The sequence below is a fragment of the Gadus morhua genome, chromosome 4, assembly GCF_902167405.1.
Source record: "Gadus morhua chromosome 4, gadMor3.0, whole genome shotgun sequence".
Classification (NCBI taxonomy): Eukaryota; Metazoa; Chordata; class Actinopteri; order Gadiformes; family Gadidae; genus Gadus; species Gadus morhua.
In genome coordinates this window covers 21,312,425-21,334,038 of record NC_044051.1, presented here as the reverse complement: position 1 = coordinate 21,334,038, position 21,614 = coordinate 21,312,425, and the positions used below count along the sequence as shown (strand labels likewise).

The 21,614-nt window shown below is 42.4% G+C and overlaps 2 protein-coding genes across 9 annotated transcripts in view; one reads left to right on the top strand and one right to left on the bottom strand.

Moving 5' to 3' along the window:
- LOC115542614 (proteinase-activated receptor 2-like) overlaps positions 1-21,614 on the top strand; it is a 51,327-nt gene that overhangs the window by 18,222 nt on the left and 11,491 nt on the right. The window lies entirely within an intron of this gene.
- LOC115542615 (uncharacterized) lies at positions 6,885-21,217 on the bottom strand. 8 transcript variants are annotated; one of them, XR_003976578.1, is made up of 11 exons: positions 15,902-17,293; positions 13,127-13,205; positions 12,931-13,042; positions 12,702-12,821; positions 12,414-12,579; positions 12,227-12,249; positions 12,010-12,098; positions 11,621-11,811; positions 11,202-11,361; positions 10,339-10,440; positions 6,885-6,958 (listed from the first exon to the last, which is right to left on the bottom strand). XR_003976578.1 is itself a non-coding variant. In XM_030354937.1 (8 exons), exons 4-8 carry the CDS (start codon positions 12,196-12,198, stop codon positions 6,915-6,917), a joined length of 651 nt encoding a protein of 216 aa, XP_030210797.1. In that variant the 5' UTR covers positions 12,199-12,579; positions 12,702-12,821; positions 12,931-13,042; positions 13,127-13,387; the 3' UTR covers positions 6,885-6,914. The 8 variants fall into 8 exon arrangements, 1 of the variants encoding a protein (XP_030210797.1); XR_003976575.1 differs by having other exon boundaries at positions 12,227-12,579; XR_003976577.1 differs by having other exon boundaries at positions 12,010-12,249.

Genomic DNA, 21,614 nt, shown 5'->3' with positions numbered 1-21,614 from the left:
TTCCCGTACGTAGGGTAACCAGACGTCGTCTTTTGCCCGGACATGCCCTCTTTTGGAGACACTTTTAAAAAATGTGTGGCGGAATTTAAAAATCGTCCGGGATTTTATTAAAGCCTCATACATGTTCTCATTGAATTTGCGTTGCGTTTCTTTGGGTCGTTCGCAAACTAGTTAGGCTACGCCCTCCCCTACTCAGTTCTGTTTGCTTTGCATTGGTGGAAGTGAGTAGGGGGCGTGGTTAAGTAGAGCCTTCAGATTGGACGGTTTGACTTACGCAGTCACCGTTGTGTATTTATTTTTTTACCATGATTGTTTTATAGGGAAAGACATTAACAAATTTCTCCCACAGGGGATTGATAACGTTCTATCTATTGAACAGAAAGAAACACTTGGTCATACTTTACATATTTTATCACAACATTGGCCTACTGAATGCCACAGATATATTTCCAGCATTGGACTGAATGCCACATAAATATATAATTATTTTTTTGCACGTTTGCAACGTTTAAAAGTTCAGGGTATAAAGGTCAAGTATATGCCTCTACTTGTATTGCTTAAGCCAATAGCCTTTTGAGGCAATGTTTTTTCTGAATATTAGTGTTAAAGGCCCACTATGCAACTTCGGGAATTTCTTTGTTGTTTTCTTGGTTTTGGCACGCACATTTCTCTACACAGCGCCCCCTACAGCTTCATAGTAGATATTTCACAACACTGTCGTAACAACTCGTTGACGACCCTTCCCCATGCACTTCTACGCGAGCCATGTGCATTTCATAAAGTGTAGGCAAGGTTATACGTTTTTAAAATGGTGTATTTGTATTGCAATAAACATAAATCCATAATTTTTTATAGTTGACGGGGAGAATTTATATCCTAGATTATAATTGTTATATCTTAGGTTGAACAGAACAATCAGTGTAAGAGGTTTGGCCAACATAATAATCTAAATAAACAAGAACCTGGATTCGGGGATTCAGTCTGTATCTGGGGGACGAGACGGACGAACTGCAAAACACCCATGGAAACTTGGTTGCAACCAAGCAAGCTAGAAACATACAGGGTTCACAACAAAACGGTCGAGAAAACAATTTTTACAGGGCTCACAACAAAATGGTTGAGCAAACACATTTGTACAGAGACTATCAACATCAAGAATACCACGAAGACAAAGTTCACGCAAGGGTACTTTCAATTTCAAAAGCAACACGGCCGAGTCGGCGTCTGATTTGCAGTCTTCTTTTTCTTTCAGTTCACGCTATTCCTGAAAAGCTTGCCCAATGTTTACTCGTGTCTGGCCTCTCTGTCGGTCAGTCTCCCTTTTCTCTTCTTCTGTTTCTCCGACATTGGGTTTCTCTGTCTCTTTTTAGTCGGCTGATCTATGATGAATATAACAATCCCTTAGTTACTTGTGTTTATATCGAGCCGGTTCCGTGTTTGGGGGTCTTTGCCGTAAAGCACCAACGCCCAGAGTTGAACTTTCAACGCTCCAACGTGTGACGCTTAGCCACGATAGCCAATCAGCGCGGAGCTTGACCCGACGTCACTGGCAGAGAGTAGTGACCCTTGCACAGAAGCATACGGCCGACATCTTTCTTTATTCTGGGTGGAAATAGTAACATAGTTACGCCATTAAATGCGTTTATGGAAACATTCTTAGCGAGAAATGTGCATTTTACTTTCATAATGTTCGCTCGGTGAATGTGAAGGATGTTTGGTTTGATAGTTATGACGAAGAGTGAACGCTCCGTTCACTTGCATGGAGAGAGTCTCTGGTTGCAAAGCAACCTCAACGTCTTTGCGGACTATTTCTCTGCTGATCAACACTACGAATGCTGGAAACACACCAGACACACCATGTGAAGTTATTTAACCCGATTATCGTTATTTATGTTTCCTTAGCCCAAGTGAAGGAGTTCAAGTACCTCGGGGTCTTGTTCGCGAGTGAGGGTACTATGGAGCGTGAGATTGGCCGGAGAATCGGAGCAGCGGGGGCGGTATTGCGTTCGCTTTACCGCACCGTTGTTACAAAAAGAGAGCTGAGCCGCAAGGCAAAGCTCTCGATCAACCGGTCGATCTTCGTTCCTATCCTCACCTATGGTCATGAGGGTTGGGTGATGGATCGCGGGTACAAGCGGCCGAGATGAGTTTTCTCAGAAGGGTGGCTGGCGTCTCGCAATAGGGTGAGAAGCTCAGTCATCCGTGAGGAACTCGGATTAGAGCCGCTGCTCCTTTACTTAGAAAGGAGTCAGCTGAGGTGGTTCGGGCATCTGGCAAGGATGCCCACTGGGCGCCTCCATTGGGAGGTGTTTCAGGCACGTCCAGTGGGGAGGAGACCTCGGGGAAGACCCAGGACTAGGTGGAGAGATTATATGTCAACACTGGCCTGGGAATGCCTCGGGATCCCCCCGTCAGAGCTGGTCAATGTGGCCCGGGAAAGGGAAGTCTGGAGCCCCCTGCTTGAGCTGCTCCCCCCGCGACCCGACCCCGGAAAAACGGATGACGATGAGATGAGATCGTTATTTATATCCGAGATTATTTAATCTAACCCGATCTAAACTCTATCATGCACCCAAACACGGCGGCGTTTGGGTTTCCTACCTCGGACTCTAGCGCAGCCACAGGCGCGTTGGGCGCGTTGAAACATTTTTGTGACACACAATGATCAAGCTTCAGGTTAGGCGCGTTACTCGCGTTATCCAACGCGAGTAACGCGGTTGGTGTGGCCGTACCATTAGTCGATTGATCCATGATGAATGCAACAATTGCCTCGCAACTGGCTGTTTATATCTAGCCGGTGCCATGTTTGGGTGTGTGTCTGTGCCGTAAAGCATTTTCGAAACTACAATCTGACTACATTTTCGAGGATACTTCCGCGGCGTCACATCCGGGTGCGCTCGGTCCGAACACATCAAGTTGCATGTGCGCTTTTTCACTGTAGAGGCGACATGGGAAAATGACACACCCACCAATCGACCCAGAAATTGATGCAGAACCATCAGCATAACTCTCAACCTGCATACTTAATGTAATTTTGGCTAAAAAAGTTGCCTAGTTGGCCTTTAAGGGCCAATAATGCATACTATCATACGTTAGTTACCATGTCTGTGGACACATTTGTATTCAGGCACTAATTAGATTGACTTATGATGGTGTAGCCATGCATGTTGTTTTATTGTTAATATGTCAATTTTTTTTTTATTGAAAATCCTTTGTACAGATGCATTATCCCCAAACTTGTCATCGTAACACCTTTGACATTAACATGGCAGATACCTGTGTATTGTTTATCATATGCGGTAAGAGTGTGACATTTTCAACTCAGTTCCTTGGTAGCACCTACTTACAGTAAGAATCACTTCTGATTGAAAAATGATGTGTATGAAAAGCAGTTTTCTTATCTATTGTTACTATTATATTGTTTAAAATGTACGCATATATTAAAAAAATATATAGCGCATAAAAAGTGGCTGGTAAAAAAGATGAGTGGCTGGTAGATTTTTAAATCTACCTGCCACAGTGGCTGGTGGGCAAAAAAGTTAATTTCCATCTCTGTGTACTCTCATTCAAAAACACCATGTTATTACCCATAGACATTTGACCGAGGGAAACGGGAGCCGTGGAGGCGGAACTTATTCTTCAGAGGTCTATATTAGGTGTGGGGCAGGGATCAGACCAAGCTCCAATCCGGAGTCCTTCCTAGAAAGGTTTTTATGACTTTGAGATCATATAAATATTTATAAATTGTTCTTGACAAGATATTCAGTAGGTCTCTCGTGGAACCCTCTGTGTGAAATATACCTGTTTAAGATACTGTTGACCGTAACTTAATGCCATTTCTTGCTTCATGCCAATACAAATATTGCGTGTGTATGAGCTTTTTTAAAAATAATTATTTCCTACAACTTGGTGTGCGTTACATTTCCGTGTTTTGATGTGCCTGACCCCTTAATGTTGTGAAACGCTGTTATGGGCCATTCTACACACCTTTTGTTGCCATCTGTTGACTTAAGAGCGATCTGAAAACGATATTGCTAAAACATGTATTTCCTCCTTAAAGCCACAGATGCAAATATAAAATGCATTTCCTGCAGAAAATGCGGGTAATGCTGTAGTGCAAAGTGTGGTTGAAAAATATGTTTTAAGCCACATATTTTAAGACGTAAGGAAAGGTTAAATGGCTAAAAATCAAGTGAACGAGTTTGAACAGAGTCTAAATGGAGAAAGCAATGTAAACATGCACACCATTTAAACTTTTAAAATGGTTGAGAACAAATAAAGTGAAGAGTTAAACAAATATCTGAAGTGATCAAGTTTGAATACATTTGAGATAAATTATAGAAAAGCTGAGCTGTTCTGTGTGTGTGTGTGTGTGTGTGTGTGTGTGTGTGTGTGTGTGTGTGTGTGTGTGTGGTGTGTGTGTGTGTGTGTTTGGTGGTAAATTGGAAACATTGGCCTTATTCCTTTACATCGAAATAAGCTCACAAATCTTATCCCTTTGGGGCTTAGCTTTCATATGGAATATCGTTTGTGTAGATTGCATGATGTGAAAAAAGATACTTTAAGCATTGTTGTTAGCATGTGGCTTCTACCTGGAGTAAACTAAACCGCATATGTAGCAAGCACCTAGCTTCTAGCCATATAAACGGGGGTCCCCACAGACAACCGCCCAATATAAAACAATCATGTTTCCAATCGATTAATCATTTTAGCGCCAGTGTAATAAGAAATAACGGAACAGTTTAAGCTTGACATTGTGTTTCTAGTTTAGATATTGAAGTTGTTTAGGCTCTGCGACGTTCAGAGTGAGATTTTGTCTGCAGCGGCGGCGGCAGGGGGGGGGGGGGGGGCGTGTCCACAGACATGGTGACTATGATAGTAACAGAGAATGTCTAATATGAGGAGAATGGGCACTTGTTGGTTAGTTCCGGTTTTCTGGACTGGTTGCAGTAATAATCTCTGTCCACGCGGGGCGCTCGCAGGCGAGTCCTGAATGAATGGGAGCCTATGGGGTTTTATCCTCAGAATCCACTTTTCTCATTTTTTGTCAAGTAATTTGAAAGTTGCGTTCAAAAGGAGGGGCTAAGATAATAAACTCAGCTGAATATTGCATTTTTTAAGATCACGTATCTGTTCTAAAAAGGCGTTAAAAAATATGCGATGACGTCACACATTGTCATACTGTCAGGGGTACTGCTTTACGGCAGTTTCTGAAGCACTTCTGCATTTCCCTTTTCCTGCAACGATAACACCAGCTGTTGGAGGTAAGGCTTTTTCTTGCTTACTAGTTAGTTTTAGTGAGCTAATGTAAATAAAAGAAATGCGCGAATGTTTTACATATGTATGTAACTTAGAGTGTTTTTTTTTTAATCCTCCCTAGTGCCGATGATACAGCTTTTTTTTTAGTAACGATTATGAGCCATTTCTTTCTCCTGAAATAGAAACCTGGATTAGAATCATAATTTTAAGACTGCATCAACTTAGTTTACATCAGTAAACAATTTCCTAGAGAGCAGTGTTCTGTTGTACTCCTCATGCCTCTTCCTTTCTTGATCTCTACAGTTGGACATTGATGCTGTGACAACGGACAAGTCTTCTTCCTCTGTCCTTTTTCCCTGCCTCTGTTCTGTATGTTCAGTGTTGTTGAATCACTTATCTTTTTTATTATTATTTACTATTAGTTACTGTTCTTATTGTGTTCTTGTTCTTGTGATGTTTGAATAAACTTGCCTGTTGCAATGTTGGTATAATGTTTGTATAATTACTGTTATACAACTGTTACTGTTTCAATGTGACCCAGACCATATTTCTCATTTAACAAACATGCGTAGCTTATAATGTGTTGCAGGGCAGAGCAATTATATTCAATGGCTTAAAACAAACCCATCTGTAAAGATCAGTGAATGCATAGCAATCAATGACAAGTGGTGTAGATGTTTTTTGCTCTGTGCAAGGTCATTAGCCCAAGTAAGTCCTACAAAAAAAGAACTACAGTAATAGAAGATGTTGAAGTTGTTAAATCGTTAACAAACAATTTGTATGGAACAATCGGTTAAGGTAAGTTAAGTGCTTGAGTCTCGACACTCGCGATTTTACCCGGGCTCCAGCGCTACTTTCCCTACCAGGTGCAGCCTCAGGTAGCCTAGGACCATTCATACAGGAGCAAGCAAGAACGTTACCCTTTTCTGTCCTTGGGAAACGAAAAGACGGACAATCCGTTTCCACTGTTAGAGCAGTTTATCATTGCACATTTACGAGGCATTTCTTTTTTAAACTAAGACTGTATTATTTAAGGTGGTCATACCGTACCTACCATGTCACATTGAACATTGAACACAAGAAATGGAAGAAATTCCATTGTGCCCATGTACTTTCACCATACATAACTATATAAAAAATAAAAGGGCCTGCAGGAAAATATAAATACAGTACCCAAAAAATTAACTTAGATGGAATGTTTCTGCCCAGCTAACGCAGTTACGTCGCCGCTACGTCGCGGGTATGTAACTTTATGACCAAACATACGTTGCCGCCACGTAAGTTTCAACGTTGCCGCGACGTGCGGGTGAAAGACGCGATCACGTTGCCGCAACGTATCTTGGCGACGTTGCTCGTCCGTAACTGCCACGTCCTGGCGACGTCGTGGCAACCAAAATACATACTGGCGACATTTATGCAACCTTCTTCAAGAAGGTTGCCATAACGTTGCCATAACGTTGCAAGGACGTTAGGGCGAATCTGCATGGTGCAGTCCTCATTTGCCCTTTACAGAACCCACAAAATCTAGTCTGAAATCTACAAGCCACATTAATATTTTACCTACATTTTGGCTGGTGGCTGTTGCTAATGTTGACCCCAAGCCTATTCAAAAGACAAGACAGCTGTACACTTGCAAATATAAATGGATTCTATTTTTATTTATTTAAAACACTTCTTCCAACTGCCGTTCCATCCGACCCTGTGAAGAACAAATAAAAGAGAACATGTGAGTGCATTCATTTTCATTTTACATTCAGTCAAATGTCATTGTACATTTAGTCAAAACTAAATCTTATTCCGAGGTTACGCTAGACTCGAGCGTGAGCACGTTCTAGAGCCTTAAGTCGCTATGAAAGCTATGCATGACTATTTTGCGGGTTGTTTTACTTTAGCTCATCTACCCAACATAAGTTTCCTGTGGCTGTGTCCCTGCGCGCGTAGGAGTATTGTAAAAGTTATTAAGTCAATTAGGTCGAATTCAGTTGTTTATTGTGTTCACCATTGGTCTTTTACATACTTATTTTGTGTGTTGTGTGATGTAATCTCATTGAAGACCAATTTTCTGCTGCTTTTAGTGTGTTCTTTACACAGACCTTCTGAGGTTTGTGTGTGTGAGAGATAGATGAGAGGTTCCTTGTATACCACATAGTTAAAGGTTGTATAGGTGATTTGCTTTTTTGGCCATTTTTGCAAAATTACTTGAAATCCTTATCATAACCCGCTTACAGCCACTGAGTTAGAAGTACTGACATGAAAATTAAACAAGTCAATCATCTGTGGAACGGGCAGGGCTCGAAAAACTCCAGCCAATCATTTTCATTGCCACCGAGTTGCATTGGACAGTAAGTACGTCAATCAAACGGTCGTACTGCACTCCCCCTCCCCCGCGCCCCGCGCGCGACCCCTTCGTGCAGTACTCGTGACCCAGAGCTCGTGACCCAGAGCAAGCTCCTGTTTGTTGTTATCCTGCGGTAGCTACTGGAACTAGTTAATCCACATTTGGACCTAGCAGTAGAAGACAATTTCCATGGCAGACAAGACGCCACCATCTCCACCACCACCACCACCACCAGCAAAGAGAAGGAAAACTCTTTTTCAGAGAGTAATTGATAATAAAAACGCTGAAAGAGAAAAACTGAAATCAAGAATAATCCTAGGCGCTGCTTTCGAACGTTGGCGGCAACTGAAGGACGAGAAGGGTCTAAAAACCGATGCTTGTGTGGCGGTTGACCTAGTTTCAAAGTTTATACCGTTTATACTCGGTAATACCGGTGTGGAGACGAGTGTATTACTCGGTGTGAAAATGTCCACACCGCGGCAACCCTAGTGAAAACCAGGACTTCCAATACAATTATATGAAACAAACATACATTTTCTAAAAATAGTAATGATTTATGTGACCGTTTAATGTTTATAACATCTGGTCCAAACATTGCAGCGAGAACGTATTCTCAGCAGGGGGTGCTGGGAAAAAAAAAAACTCAGCCTGCACTAGACTCGCAACTCGTTACATTGATAAAAAAAGATGTATAGCAGCGCAGCTCAATTACACCAGTGCATGCGCGGACAGTTGAAAATCGATCGTTCACATCCAGCTGCTCACAGAACAAGTTTAGCGCACCACCGCTACCCTCGCACTTTTTCATATAACCTTTTTTCAGCACTAGGTCATATGAGCATTAAATAAATGCTGCGTCTCAAAATGCCTTGGACAGCAGCGAGGATGACTCGCTTTGCCACGGGCCGAAACAGTTCGGAGCGACCACAGCCAGAGCGAACACAGCGGGGCAGAGGAGTGTCAGGAATAGTCTTTGGTGTACACATCAGTACGGCCTATTTGCACTACTGTTTAGTGGCAATGCAGTGTTTTATTCGATGCCTTTTTATTTTCGTATATTATTTCAATGAATACAATTTATTTATTCATAAAAAACGGATCTGGTCTTCAAATCTTTTTTCCAAATATAGGTCGTCTTACAATGGGGTTTGTGTTTATATTCGGACCAATACGGTACAGCGGGCGCTCACATGACGTTAAGCATTTCCTGGTGCATAATGTGACGCTTCAGAACCTAAAATCCCGTTTCTCCCCGTTGACACGACAACACATAACCGGCGTTTTCAGAAATCTCCACTTTGGCCGGAGTTTTTAGAAATGATCGTTTTCTGTGATAAGACAGGGCCTCGGACAGGGGGTGTTGCAGCACCCCCAGCACTCCTACTTCCCGCGGTACTGGGTGCAACTTACAGCTGAATGTAGTGCCATGTTGTTAAACGAAAACCTACGCTAGCCTGGCTCGCTCTCGCGCATCTCTGTTCGCGCTCGTGCATGATTGCGCGTCCAGGTACTTGGAATGGGTGGAGTCAGAGTCAGCGTTGAAGGAGAGGGGGTAGGACCATTTGAGTTGTGTATTTTCAAAATCTGCTGGCGTTTCGCAAATCACCTACCCAACCTTTAATAATTAGGTTGTTAAATGTATTCAAACTTGATCACATGAGCTATTTGTTTAACTCTTCACTTTATTTGTTTCAGTGGTTTAAATGGTGTGCATGTTTGCATTGTTTACTCCATTCAGACTGTTCAAATCCCTTTACTTGATTTAAGACATTTAACATCTCTTTCAATTTTAAACTATGTGCATGGCTTTATTAAAAAATATTTCGACCTCACTTTGCACTACAGCACTTTTCTGTGGGAAATATATTTACTAGTTCTTTAATTTGAACTTTTTTGCGTTTGGATAGTTGATCAATGTATTAATCCTGCAGTATGTGTATTTTAAACCAAAACCACACCGGGGATAAGTAGCGTCATCATGCGCATGCGCAGAACCACTAGGTAGCAAAATCTGATAGGATTCAGGAAGCAGATATTGGCAGAACACGTTTTCGTCAACTAGCTGTAGAACATGTAGTTGTCGATAGACCTGTTTGGGATTTAGTTAAGCGAACCAAACGAAAATAGTTAATGTAATGTTAATTTCATCTGCCAAAAAAATTACACTAAAAAAACTCAACCGTGATTAAACCAAATATAAAGCCTATTGTATTGCAACGTAGTTTTGTTAGCGAACGTGTTATCGCTGCTCTATAAGGTGTCCGCCATCTCCTATTCACGTGATCACCATCTTTTGTGAATTGGAAAACCTGCTCGGCAAGCTGCAGTCGGCAACTTCTGCGGGAGGTATGTTAATTGCTAATATACAAAAATATTCTCCAACGATGCATATCTTTCTGAAATATACGACGCCATCCCGAGTGGACTAAAACTGGTAAAATCACAATATCAAACATAATTACATGCATTTTTGGCTATAAGCTTCATTGGTTGACTGGCTAACAACTAGTTAAAACGAGCAGTGTTGGCATGGAAACGGTGGCGCTATTATGTTTTCAAAAAGTGCAAAGAAGTTGTAGCTTGTTGCAGAAAGACCACGTCTTGTAAACAAACTTAAAGAGTAGGACATGAATCTGCATATCATGTTGTGGTGGTGTACAAAAATATGATAATTGTTAGCATGTTCGTATAATTGATCTTGAGGGATATCGATTGCCTATGCCTCTCTCATTTAAACTCACCTTCAAACTTGGAGTGGGCTGAGGGGGCATGTTTCAAGACCTCTGCCATCAGAAGCTCCACCTCCTTCTCTTCCAGACCCGGCTTCCATTTCATGATTGCCTCTGTAATTACATTGAATTTGTGATCAAAAGTTAGGCGTGTCACCCACACTCAAAAAAGATTTTTCCTGAAAGCTATTAATCTCTGGAGGTTATTTTTGTGTGATAGTAAATTGGAACTTGTTGCTTTGTGATTTCAACAGCCCCTCAAGTAGCCTTCTCATTAAAAATGAATGGGATTGTATAGATTCAGATGAAGTACACATACATTTTGGGCTACATTTCAGAATTCCATGTGGAATAGAAGAGGTGGTGTAGTCTGCTGTAATCGACATGTATACACTTATTCAGATTGGTTTGGGGTGGCTGAAGCTCCTTTATAACTTAGAGAGATGGCATCAGCAGTTGCAGTAGTTCGTCCCTCTGTACTTTTATGCACTCCGAACTGGACCGCTGTCAAGGAAAGTGGATTTTTTGCCTGATTCACGTCTTTCTTAACACTCCGTAAGTAGTCCGATAATTTATCAACCCCAGCGTGTCCGGTTGCTAAGCAACGGCAACGTCTTTGGCAGACTATTTCTCTGCTGAACAACACGGTAAGTGTAAAAAAAACACACCGTGTGAAGATATTTTTTAGCATTAGTTTTATCGATGGAAAATTTACGTCATCCACGAAATTCTTAATGATCAATTAGTCGATCGTCGATTAATCATGCCCATCCCTAAATGAGGAGTCTTTGGAAGAAACAGATCACATAAGCTAAAAAGTGTAGACAAATAGCTGAAACAGCTAAATAGATTTGCTTGCACATATTTAGACTTACGTTTGATGGTACTGCCCACTGCTGTGCTAAGCAGTGGCATCTTCCCCTTCTTTCCCCTAAGGCTGTAGCTGCTCCAAACAAAGTTTGAGGCCACAGAGCGCAACACCCTCCTCACACACTCCCCAGGATTGGACCCCCCAACTAGGCTCAGATGGGAAATCTAAGGAAATCAAACAACCATGGTTAAGGCAAGTATTTGGATTGTATTTTTCATGGGGTGGTGGTGTTTTCGTTTGAGGTGGAGTTACCAAATTAATATGTATTTGAAGATGGACTGCTCATCTACTCAACTACTTAGCTAACAACAGGGAACTAAAGATGAAAAAAGCTTAATGGCAGGGCCATGTGGCACTCTTGGTGGCATGTGTACATTATAGCCTAAAGCCACTTCACAATTATTCGTACACTACTACACTTACCATTTTTTTGGTGAAATCCCTATTTTTAAGGCGCTCCTTGAGATCCTGCAGGTCGGCCTGAGTTTGCGCCTGCAGTAACTCGACACTAGCTTCCCCAGGGTCCCCACGTCGATTTGCCCGTAGCAGAATCAGAGCCTCTCTTTGATTCTGTTCAACTGTCTCAAGCTTTCGGAGCAGAACCTCCAATGTCGCTGTAAAAAAAATATGTTGAGAGGAGAGGAGTGTATTTAGTAGAAGTTGGTGTCATTTGCATACAGTGCAATATAGTGCAATGCATGTATTGCCGTTGATATTCTTTGTCCAGATTGGCATGGTTTCTCTTCGGTCACCTAAGTAATGTGCAAAAAGCATAATGTGTAGGGGTAGTATAGACAGATAACTGTTATAACCTGCTTTTAACCACCCTCTCCACCTGCCACTTTACCGTCACTAGTAGAGATAGGCAATGACGTTTCAATTGATGATGGGATCGAATCATCTGCAGAAAGCACAAAACAATAATTCAATGTCATCTTTTTGGTTCCAAACTCTTTGTTGTCTTGGCTCATAGAATAACTGTTATGTCGACTCATCATCATTCGTCATCATCACCATACATAACTTTACCATAATTTTCTGTAAAAACTTGTCTTGCCGGTGAAGAAGGAAGGGAGTAATAAGAGAAAGAGTAAATACAGAAAGAACAAGATAAGAATTTAGGTTACGTGTTTTTGTTTCGAACCATAGTGTCTTCTTGACTTCTATACAATTATTGGTAGTTGTTTTTAACCATTATTCCCTTGCAAAACTTTACCGTCATCAGTCAAAGGGGGTGAAGATTGTTGTTGTGGGCTAGGCCGTGGAATTGGGGTTTCTGTCTGGGGTAGAGGGGGAAGAAAAGTCCTGAAATGTGGACCTTGTTCTGCCTTTTTTGCATTTGGTTTCTTTCTGTGTTTAATTTCTTTGTGTTTTCTTTTCACCTGAACAGAATCATAGGAGCCAAATGTAAATAACAGTGTTACATGTTTACACATTGTTTGAGAATTGCTGCTTGCCCTTTTAACAATAAGTTAATACAGTACACAAGGATGTGCAGATATACCGTTGTGAATACATTTTTGGGGTTTGACAATGATGCGCCTCCCTTTGTCCTCCTTTCCTGTCTCCACAGAGGACTTTGTCTCCGCCCTCTTGTTCATCCTGACGGCCTGATCCCAATCATCTAAACAGTCAGGTTGGCCAAAACAATTTGTGGGAATTTTTAGCTCGAAATTACACTCTTTTAAATGTGTTGTATTTCACCACTTGTTATTTGTCGCCCATTAACACACCTGTTGAAGAAAAGATTTTTATTGGCCTATTTGGCCAGGTTTTAGGATCGTGCAGATCTTTTGCCTTTGCCCTCTGTGTTGTCTTGTGGAGTGGCCAGTAGCTGCATGTCTTCTGAAATGGAAAACAAAATAGTTTGGCAGAACTTGCATAGAATTTTTGACACGATTTACATAAATGTTTTTAGCATGTACTTACATCTCCCTCTTTTGTGATCCAATTACTGGCCACTATACCAACTGTCTTTTCCCCCAAAAACTCCACTATACTATACATTCTGTAATCAAGAACAGAGGGGTTAATTTGATACAGTAAAGAATAATTATGTGCATAAGAAATTGCAATGATAATACACTGATGAGAGCGCAAATGACAACATAGTGCAATGTCATGGAGAATGGCCATGAAGATTTTTTTTTTAATTTTTTCCCCCCAACAGGTATCTTAATTGCCTTTTTTTTTCAGGTTGTCTCTTTGAATTGTCGTGGCAATTTCTCTATCAGAGTTTGCGTCTAAGACAGATGAGATATTTAGATGCAAAAAGCACACAATACTGTTGACAATTAGTGGTCACATATATTTGTAATAAAAGTACGAACAAAGATACATCACAACATGCATCAACAAACAACATAACAGGAATACAGTACAATAATCTGAGGCCTCAGATGGGAGCTTCTCGTTGTGTGTTACTTCATACTTAAAGGTACGCTCGAGAGAAGTCCATTGAGTGTTCGAATCAATGAGTTCTTATTCACTTCGGTTGGGTTCTGGAGGGGGTGTGTCCCCCAATAAACCAAAAGCCTTTGTGTACCAGATGGTTATCTTTACAACTGAAGCTGCCCTGGATGCCATTGGAGGGGGTAGCGGCCGTGCCATCTAACCCTCTGGCTTCGTTGACGCTAGCCAGGGGGTCGAGGAACAGGCCCATACATCAAAGGATTGCATGGAAGATGATTTACAAAACACGAAAACATAGGAACAGGCAGGCAATAAAATGCATCACGCGACCCTCGAAGATTCACGCTTTAGATGACCCACAAGGAGAGAGAAGGCAGGCAATATATGCATCACACAAAATAGTAACAAAACTTAAGTTCATAGCTAGACCAAAAATGTAACAACATGTAGATTTTCCATCACAATCCCCCCTTTGATTATTTATAATCACAAAATGATGCAACCTTTAGGATTAAAATTATCACTTAATCACAACATGCATATGTTCATAATCTACTATGTCCGACCATGGCCTCCAAGTACAGATATTTATACCACCGTTCGCTTTTACAGAAGGTAGTACAAAATCACCTAACATCACCTGGAAAAAATACAATTAAATTTCTATCACACTATCAATCCCATCAGATAGTGGTCCAGGGCTGGCGTCCATTCTGAATGATGTCGATTCTGGCCCCATCGCTCCCCAAGCCAGAGACAGTCTTTTGGGCCTGGTTCTGACGTGATTGTGTGTGCAAGGGTGAGTTACTTGCACTTCACCCTGGTTTCAGTGTTGGGGTGACGCTCAAGGGGGTTGGGTCGGAAGTGACCTTTGTTGTTGGTGATGGTGCCCGCTTGCAGTGGCTGACGTGGGTCCGGGTAGCACTCTTAGCTACCTTGCTGTGATCCACAGGACTTGGAATGATTCCAACCACCTTGGTGAATTCCAGGCACGTCTTCGATAGTAATCCATGTATCGTGGAGTTGCCCTTCCTTGGGCTGTATCTGCAGTTGCATTGGCTTGTTGTCCCATAGACGTTGTTCTCTACGGGACCATTCTACCTCTCTCCTGTCCCACCACTCCGAGTATGGTACGCACAATGGTTGCCTATGTCAATTCTGTTGGATGACTTTTTTTAAAAACATTTCTTTAACCTTCAACTTTTCTACTTGCCTTTGATCCTTCAAACTACTTTTCCTAATAACTTTCAAACCTTTCAGATATACTTCTTAGAAACTATCACACACTCATATAGACAGTCCTAGTTACACATTAGATCTCGTCTCTTGTAATATACGTGAATGCTGTGTCTAGTGCGATACTTTCCGCACACTGCTCTTCTCTCCATCCGCCCGGACACGCCTCCACCTCTCTCTCTGCTTTCTGCCTCTCATCCGCATCACGGGCTGTCCTTTGAAGTGCCTGTCCCCACGTCTCTCCCGTCTTTGAGACCCTCCTTTGTCTCTTTGTTCAGGCCACTTCCTTGTGGCTACACAGGCACCATGGAGGCCACCGCTGGACTGTCTCCTTGTGTCGTCCAGCAGACCGCTCTGTAGCTCTTCAGGTGGGCCTCCTCCCATGGTCTGTAACTTCATAAAGTCTGATGTAGAGGAGCCGTGACGTGGGGTATTAGCACTGTATTGGGCCACTGGTCGGGCTGAAAGCAGGAGAAGGAGGAGCGTTGTCCAGGTCCGGATCTATTTCAACAAAACTCGATGCAGATGAGTTATCTTTCTCCCCACCCCTTTCCTTATCTTGTCTTGCCTTACGTTCTCATCTATCTCTTCTCCTTCCATAACACATACTTCTTCCAATCTCTCTGATACGTTCGTCAATTCATCTTCTTGCAATTTGGCCATAAAACATTAATAAAATTTCATAATATAAAAATCTGCATTTTCAATATTAGGCAATACACTTCTGTTGTCCCCGTCACGTTGTCAGTCGGGGGTTAGTCGGGGTTAGTCTGGGTCAGTTGGGGTCATGTCATGGCTGTGTGATATGGTTGACCATTAAATTGGTTGTGATAGATTGTAAAAATCGAGTATCCACTGTCTACAATAGCCCGTTGTTTACTATAACCATATATAATAACTATATATAATAACCATATATAATATTACATTTAGCTGATCAGGTCGTGTAAGGCTGGTGAGAACCATACAACAATCATTTGGATGTGGTGCTTGCGTGCGTTGTGACGCTGAGACCATTTTGCGTGTTGGTTGTGTTATGTGTTATGGTGCTCATACCTCCTCCTTGGACCTGGCCTGCTCCTGCGTCCCGTCAATGCGAATGCCCCCCTCCACCTCTGCCTCTTGGATGATTCACAGTCAGTTCAAGGGAAGGTGCGAACTGCCAGCCGGCCCTTCCATTGTCTTTGTCGATTCTTTTGGGAGAATCGTTGAACCAAGGATCCATGACGCCACAACGAAAGCAGGCCTGCCTCTGTGCTTCCCCACTTTCCTGTGGTCGTCCTTGCCGTCCGGCGCCTCCACAAACATTATATCAGCTTGGTCTCTCCCGGGAATGTCGCCTTGAATACGACCCCACCGTAGGCCCAGTTAGACTTGGCGTGGTTCGCCGATGGGTGATGGGCCATTTCCAGAATGGCTGTAGCGAGGGATTCCCCTCCCACTGCAGATGGGTCCGGGAGACATTCTGCTATGTTTTTAATGTCACTGGGTCTCCATGCACGGAAAACGTATGCCGGACTGCCATAACCCCTGTTGCGCTGTTAGCGGGTGCCTCCTTTGCCGTGAGGTCTTGATAGAGGTTGAATGATGGGGCGGCGGCCTGGGCGTTGTCGTCATACGGTGGAGTTGAAGGGGAGACGCACGCGGTCCGCCGGTGCAGTCCAGGTCCGGGTCTACATCTCGGGTGAAATCGAGATTAAAAATACCTACACTCTCTACGCTCTCTGTCCCTGGCTGATTTTTTTTCTCTATCCTGGCCCCAACAACCGTTTAAGCTAAAACGTTTAAGCCCAGTTTATACCAATATTTCACTGTTTCTTCCGATCTATTATACATTTTTAGATCCATACACACTATTAGTTACTATTATCTAATATCACCGTAACCTCCTTGTTACTACACGTATATACATATTTATTAATGAATGCCTATTATTATTATTTATATATATATAACACCAACCGCGCTTCAACGGGTTTCCCTTTACCGTTCCCGACAGACTCTAGCTGCCCTTTCTGTTACCTATATAGCCATATATATATTGACGGAACCGGAGCTTTACCGTATGTTCCTATAACAGAGTTTCCTTGAACGAGGCCTAAGTTCAGATATAAGTTTACGTATACCGAAACATTTATATACCGTTCCTGTAACGGATTTTATTTGGAAGCTTTAAACAGTATTGTGATCTCACCTGCTCGAATTCTTTTTCCTTTGGATACCGTACTGAATACCCCTACTTCATCCCCCACAGACACCCTTTCCTCGACCCCATTAGTCTGGTTACAGTCACCTGGAGGCGAGGTAGAGCTTTGGGACTGAGACCGAATCCTCAGACCTGACTTGGCAAACAACTAGGGATTTTTCACGGGATCTTCAGGTTTGGTATCCCGGACGAGCCCCCAAATTGTCGTGGCAATTTCTCTATCAGAGTTTGCGTCTAAGACAGATGAGATATCTAGATGCAAAAAGCACACAATACTGTTGACAATTAGTGGTCACATATATTTGTAATAAAAGTACGAACAAAGATACATCACAACATGCATCAACAAACAACATAACAGGAATACATTACAATAATCTGAGGCCTCAGATGGGAGCTTCTCGTTGCGTGTTACTTCATACTTAAAGGTACGCTCGAGAGAAGTCCATTGAGTGTTCGAATCAATGAGTTCTTATTCACTTCGGTTGGGTTCTGGAGGGGGTGTGTCCCCCAATAAACCAAAAGCCTTTGTGTACCAGATGGTTATCTTTACAACTGAAGCTGCCCTGGATGCCATTGGAGGGGGTAGCGGCCGTGCCATCTAACCCTCTGGCTTCGTTGACGCTAGCCAGGGGGTCGAGGAACAGGCCCATACATCAAAGGATTGCATGGAAGATGATTTACAACACACGAAAACATAGGAGCAGGCAGGCAATAAAATGCATCACACGACCCTCGAAGATTCACGCTTTAGATGACCCACAAGGAGAGAGAAGGCAGGCAATATATGCATCACACAAAATAGTAACAAAACTTAAGTTCATAGCTAGACCAAAAATGTAACAACATGTAGATTTTCCATCACAGGATCCATCTCAAAACAGTGTCATTGTTCTTGTATTTCAGCACTCGGATTAATGAGGAGTCACAAGGGACACTGAAAAGTGGATCTGGGTGCTGGTGTACACGGCACAGCTGGCTTCCATCCCTCTCCTCTATGACCTCACAGCATTCGCCGCGATTCAAAATAAAATAAGAATTGGACCTCTGCCTACCATACTCTAACGTGTGATTGGTTTCAATATAATCTAGCCATAAACTGTCTTATAGCAGGCTTCAGACCAAAGATTTGGGATGCAAAAGCAGGCTTCAGACCAAAGATTTGCGAAGAAAAATACATGCAAAATCCTACAAACCGGCAATATTTTACCACACAGATACCACAATTCAGAAGGGTTTACACCCATGCAACCTCTCACTTTACTTTACTCTCACTTTACAATACCACTCACTTTTACTAACTAGCCTGCTGGTGAAGTTAACCAATAAAGCTTTAGCCAAAAGGTTATGTGATTTTATTAGCATACTTGTTACGCGACTGATGTTTTGCAAAGAGTAGTGTTCCTCACGCAAAGTGGATACGTCTTTTCTTCTACTCTCCTAATCATCGTGAAGCCTCTGCTGGACTTGACTGACGTTAATGGCAAGACGTCATCAACACTGAAGTAAAGGTGTTCTAAAACCTTGTAACTGCAATTCAACATGTCAACTGTCTTACGACGACTTGCAACGTTCAATTCACACTGCTGCAACCTCTATCTGCAACGGTTTTGTTACGTTGCATTGTGAATCTTTGTTCTGAATTGACTTTTTAAGGCTGACAAGGCTTTTTATACATACCTGACAAGAATGAGGTCAACAGGGACTGGAGGGAATGATCTATGATGCAAAAAGAAATGTATAGGAAATGAATGTAATTGTTTTAAACGGTACAGTTCATGATACATGCAGTGTGTGAAACAGTACAGGACTAGGCCTAGGTTTTGTGCAGGTAAAGAAGATGGGAATGTGTAAATTCATCTTAAATCAAAACTGAAAGGTCCTAGAAAACATTGGGCCAGGTGTTACTATTATTAGCCTATTATAGTGATTGGTGGATTTCTTTAAACTTGACTGACAACAAGTGATGTCAAGATCACTGGTCGATTTTTGTTTCATTTTTTAGAACATGACGTCACACAAGCGTCAATCGCGTACTCGTTCATATTTCTAGCTTTTATGTATTTTCTGTGATCTTAGATAAATAAATAAGTGGGTAGATAAGCGGGTGGGGGGGATTTGTATTTGAGTGGAGCATTACATTTCTTTCTGTTTTCGATGCAGTTTTACTGGAGCCAATCACCCCCTGGCGCGCTATTGGCTGGTTTAACCCAATAAGGACAGGGAAGCGACGGCAAGCAGCTTTTTGATCGTTGGTCTGATTGGTTGAAGGACTATCCAATTGAGTACAGAGTCATTTGAACTACAGCAGTTGATTTAGATCTCGCCTCTTGATTCACAGCAGCCTCCCGTGTAATCTACGATGGGGCTGCTAGGCTCATTTCCTCCCATTCCCGCGAACACTTCACGGTTGAGACCCAGACCACAGTGATACGTGGTCGTTTTCGCTTGAAATCCTCAATAAGGTAAGTTAAGATTACCATTGGTGGCATTTAGTCTGCAGACAGAGAGACACATAGCTAACCAAATGCTTTTGAAATTCTTGCAGTTTGGTACAACACCAGTGCTAAATGCTACCTATCAGATTCAGTACCTAATGGTTCTGCGCAGGCGCATGATGACGTGTAAAATTGTAAAATCCATTGTACCCCTGAAATCTCCAATAAAGAAGTTTTAATACAGCATCAAATTATGCTCCCCATATTCTTATGTGTCAGGAAGCGTATTTAATCTATAGTCCAACTGCCTCTATCAAACGATGCTCCCACTACAGAATCACGTTGTTGTACACCACTACTCACTCCATGTACACGGTAAGAATATGCAGAGCATAATTTGATACTGTATTATTATAACACCTTTATTGGAGATTTCAGGGGTACAGTATGTGTATTTTATACCAAACCACGGATAAATAGCGTAATCATGCGCATGCGCGGAACAAAGTAGGTAGCACAATATGATGGGTAGCAGAAATTGGCAGAACACCCTGCTTGACGAGTAAAAGAAGACAAGGCGAGGAACGGAAAGCTACGGTATGAAGCTATCCTTTGTTTAGACAAAGTAGATTTTTCGCGCCTTGTAGTGCTAGCACTACCATTGCAAGCTTGTGCAACAGCATTATAGTTAACAGATAAATGCAATGTTGGGACTGCACGCGACATCTTTGTTGATTCCCGCCCGATTTCGTCGATATTAGCAGGTTGTCATTGCACATCCAAAGGCAAGCGAAATTAATGCAATCTTAAAACTGTAAAAGCCCATTAAATTATAATCTACTCTGAATGAAAGGTTAAATGTGACATCAAGTTACAGAAGCTACAGCTGGCTCACAATGGCATTTTATAGCAAGGCCGATATCCCCGTCAGCCTGTTGAGTTAGCCAAGTAGCCTGCTAAAGTTTGCAGTATTCTTACTGTCTTCATCATACTTCGTGGTGTTGAATTAAACAATTACTAGACTTGGGTGTTAAGTGTAATTTGCCTCCGCCTATTGTAAAGTATTCGGTTACTTATAATAAAAGACGTCCACACATCGGTCCAAGTTAAATCAACGTCTTTACTTTCGGTCCGCGTCCGCGCATGCGTGCCCCGTATATCCGGGTACGTAATTTACACGTGATCATACAATTCTATTACATCTCCCCCTTGAGATTCTTACGACCTTAACACTGAAATTATCAACATTGGCTAGGAACATCACTTAAGGATTATTAAAGCACTATTCTGTTAATTCTATTACCAAACTAGGAAAATGTGTATGGCCTTCTGGAACTCAATGTAAAACCAACCAATACATTCCGACACGGTATGATAGACATTTCTGGAACTCTTTTCACATTAAAGATGAAACACTTCTCAATGTTGGAACTCAATGCAATATTACCAATCTCATGTATCACAGTGCACTGTATGATATACATTTCTGGAACTCTTTTCACATTAAAGATGGAACACTTTTCATTGTTTGAACTCAATGCAATATTACCAATCTCATGTATCACAGTGCACTGTATGATACACATTTCCGGAAATCTTTTTCTTTCTTTCCTAGTGTCAAGTGACACGAACGCTCACAAGTCCAGTCTCTGAACTGGTCTACTGACCCTGCCTGACCTGAGTCAGGCCATCAGCAACTGCGCCCATGCTAGTGTCAACCGTTGTAGGGCTTCTCCCCGGGTCACTGGACGGCTGCTCTGGTGGAGGACCCAGTGTACCCGATGCTGTAGATCTCACCCTGGGCACCACCTGAAGATGACGACGGTTGCAGCGAAGTCTGGCTCCCTGCTCCGTCTCCACAAGGTAGGATCTCGGTCTGATGCTCTCGCCAGTCACCACAGCCGGGGTGACCCAGGACTTTTGATGGTCCAGTCTGGTGAGGACGTGGTCCCCTGCCCTTAGTTTTGGAAGGTTCCTCACTCCGTGGCGTTGGTTGTAGTAGTAGGTTTGTTTCCTCTTCTCTGATGCGTCCTTGGCTGCAATACTCTGCTTGTTAGGCCGTCTGGGTTGTAGGTTGCTTTCAAGGGTAGGCAGAGTGGTTCGAATCTTGCGGCCCATTAAGAGT

Coding starts and splice junctions, on each gene's coding strand:
- LOC115542615 (XM_030354937.1), bottom strand. CDS start 12,198: ATGATGATGAGTCGACATAACAGTTATTCTATGAGCCAAGACAACAAA. Junction 11,812..12,044: donor GCCTATCTCTACTAGTGACG/GTAAAGTGGCAG, acceptor TTTTTTTTACAG/CGACATTGGAGGTTCTGCTC. Junction 6,959..10,338: donor AGCCCACTCCAAGTTTGAAG/GTGAGTTTAAAT, acceptor TGTTCTTCACAG/GGTCGGATGGAACGGCAGTT.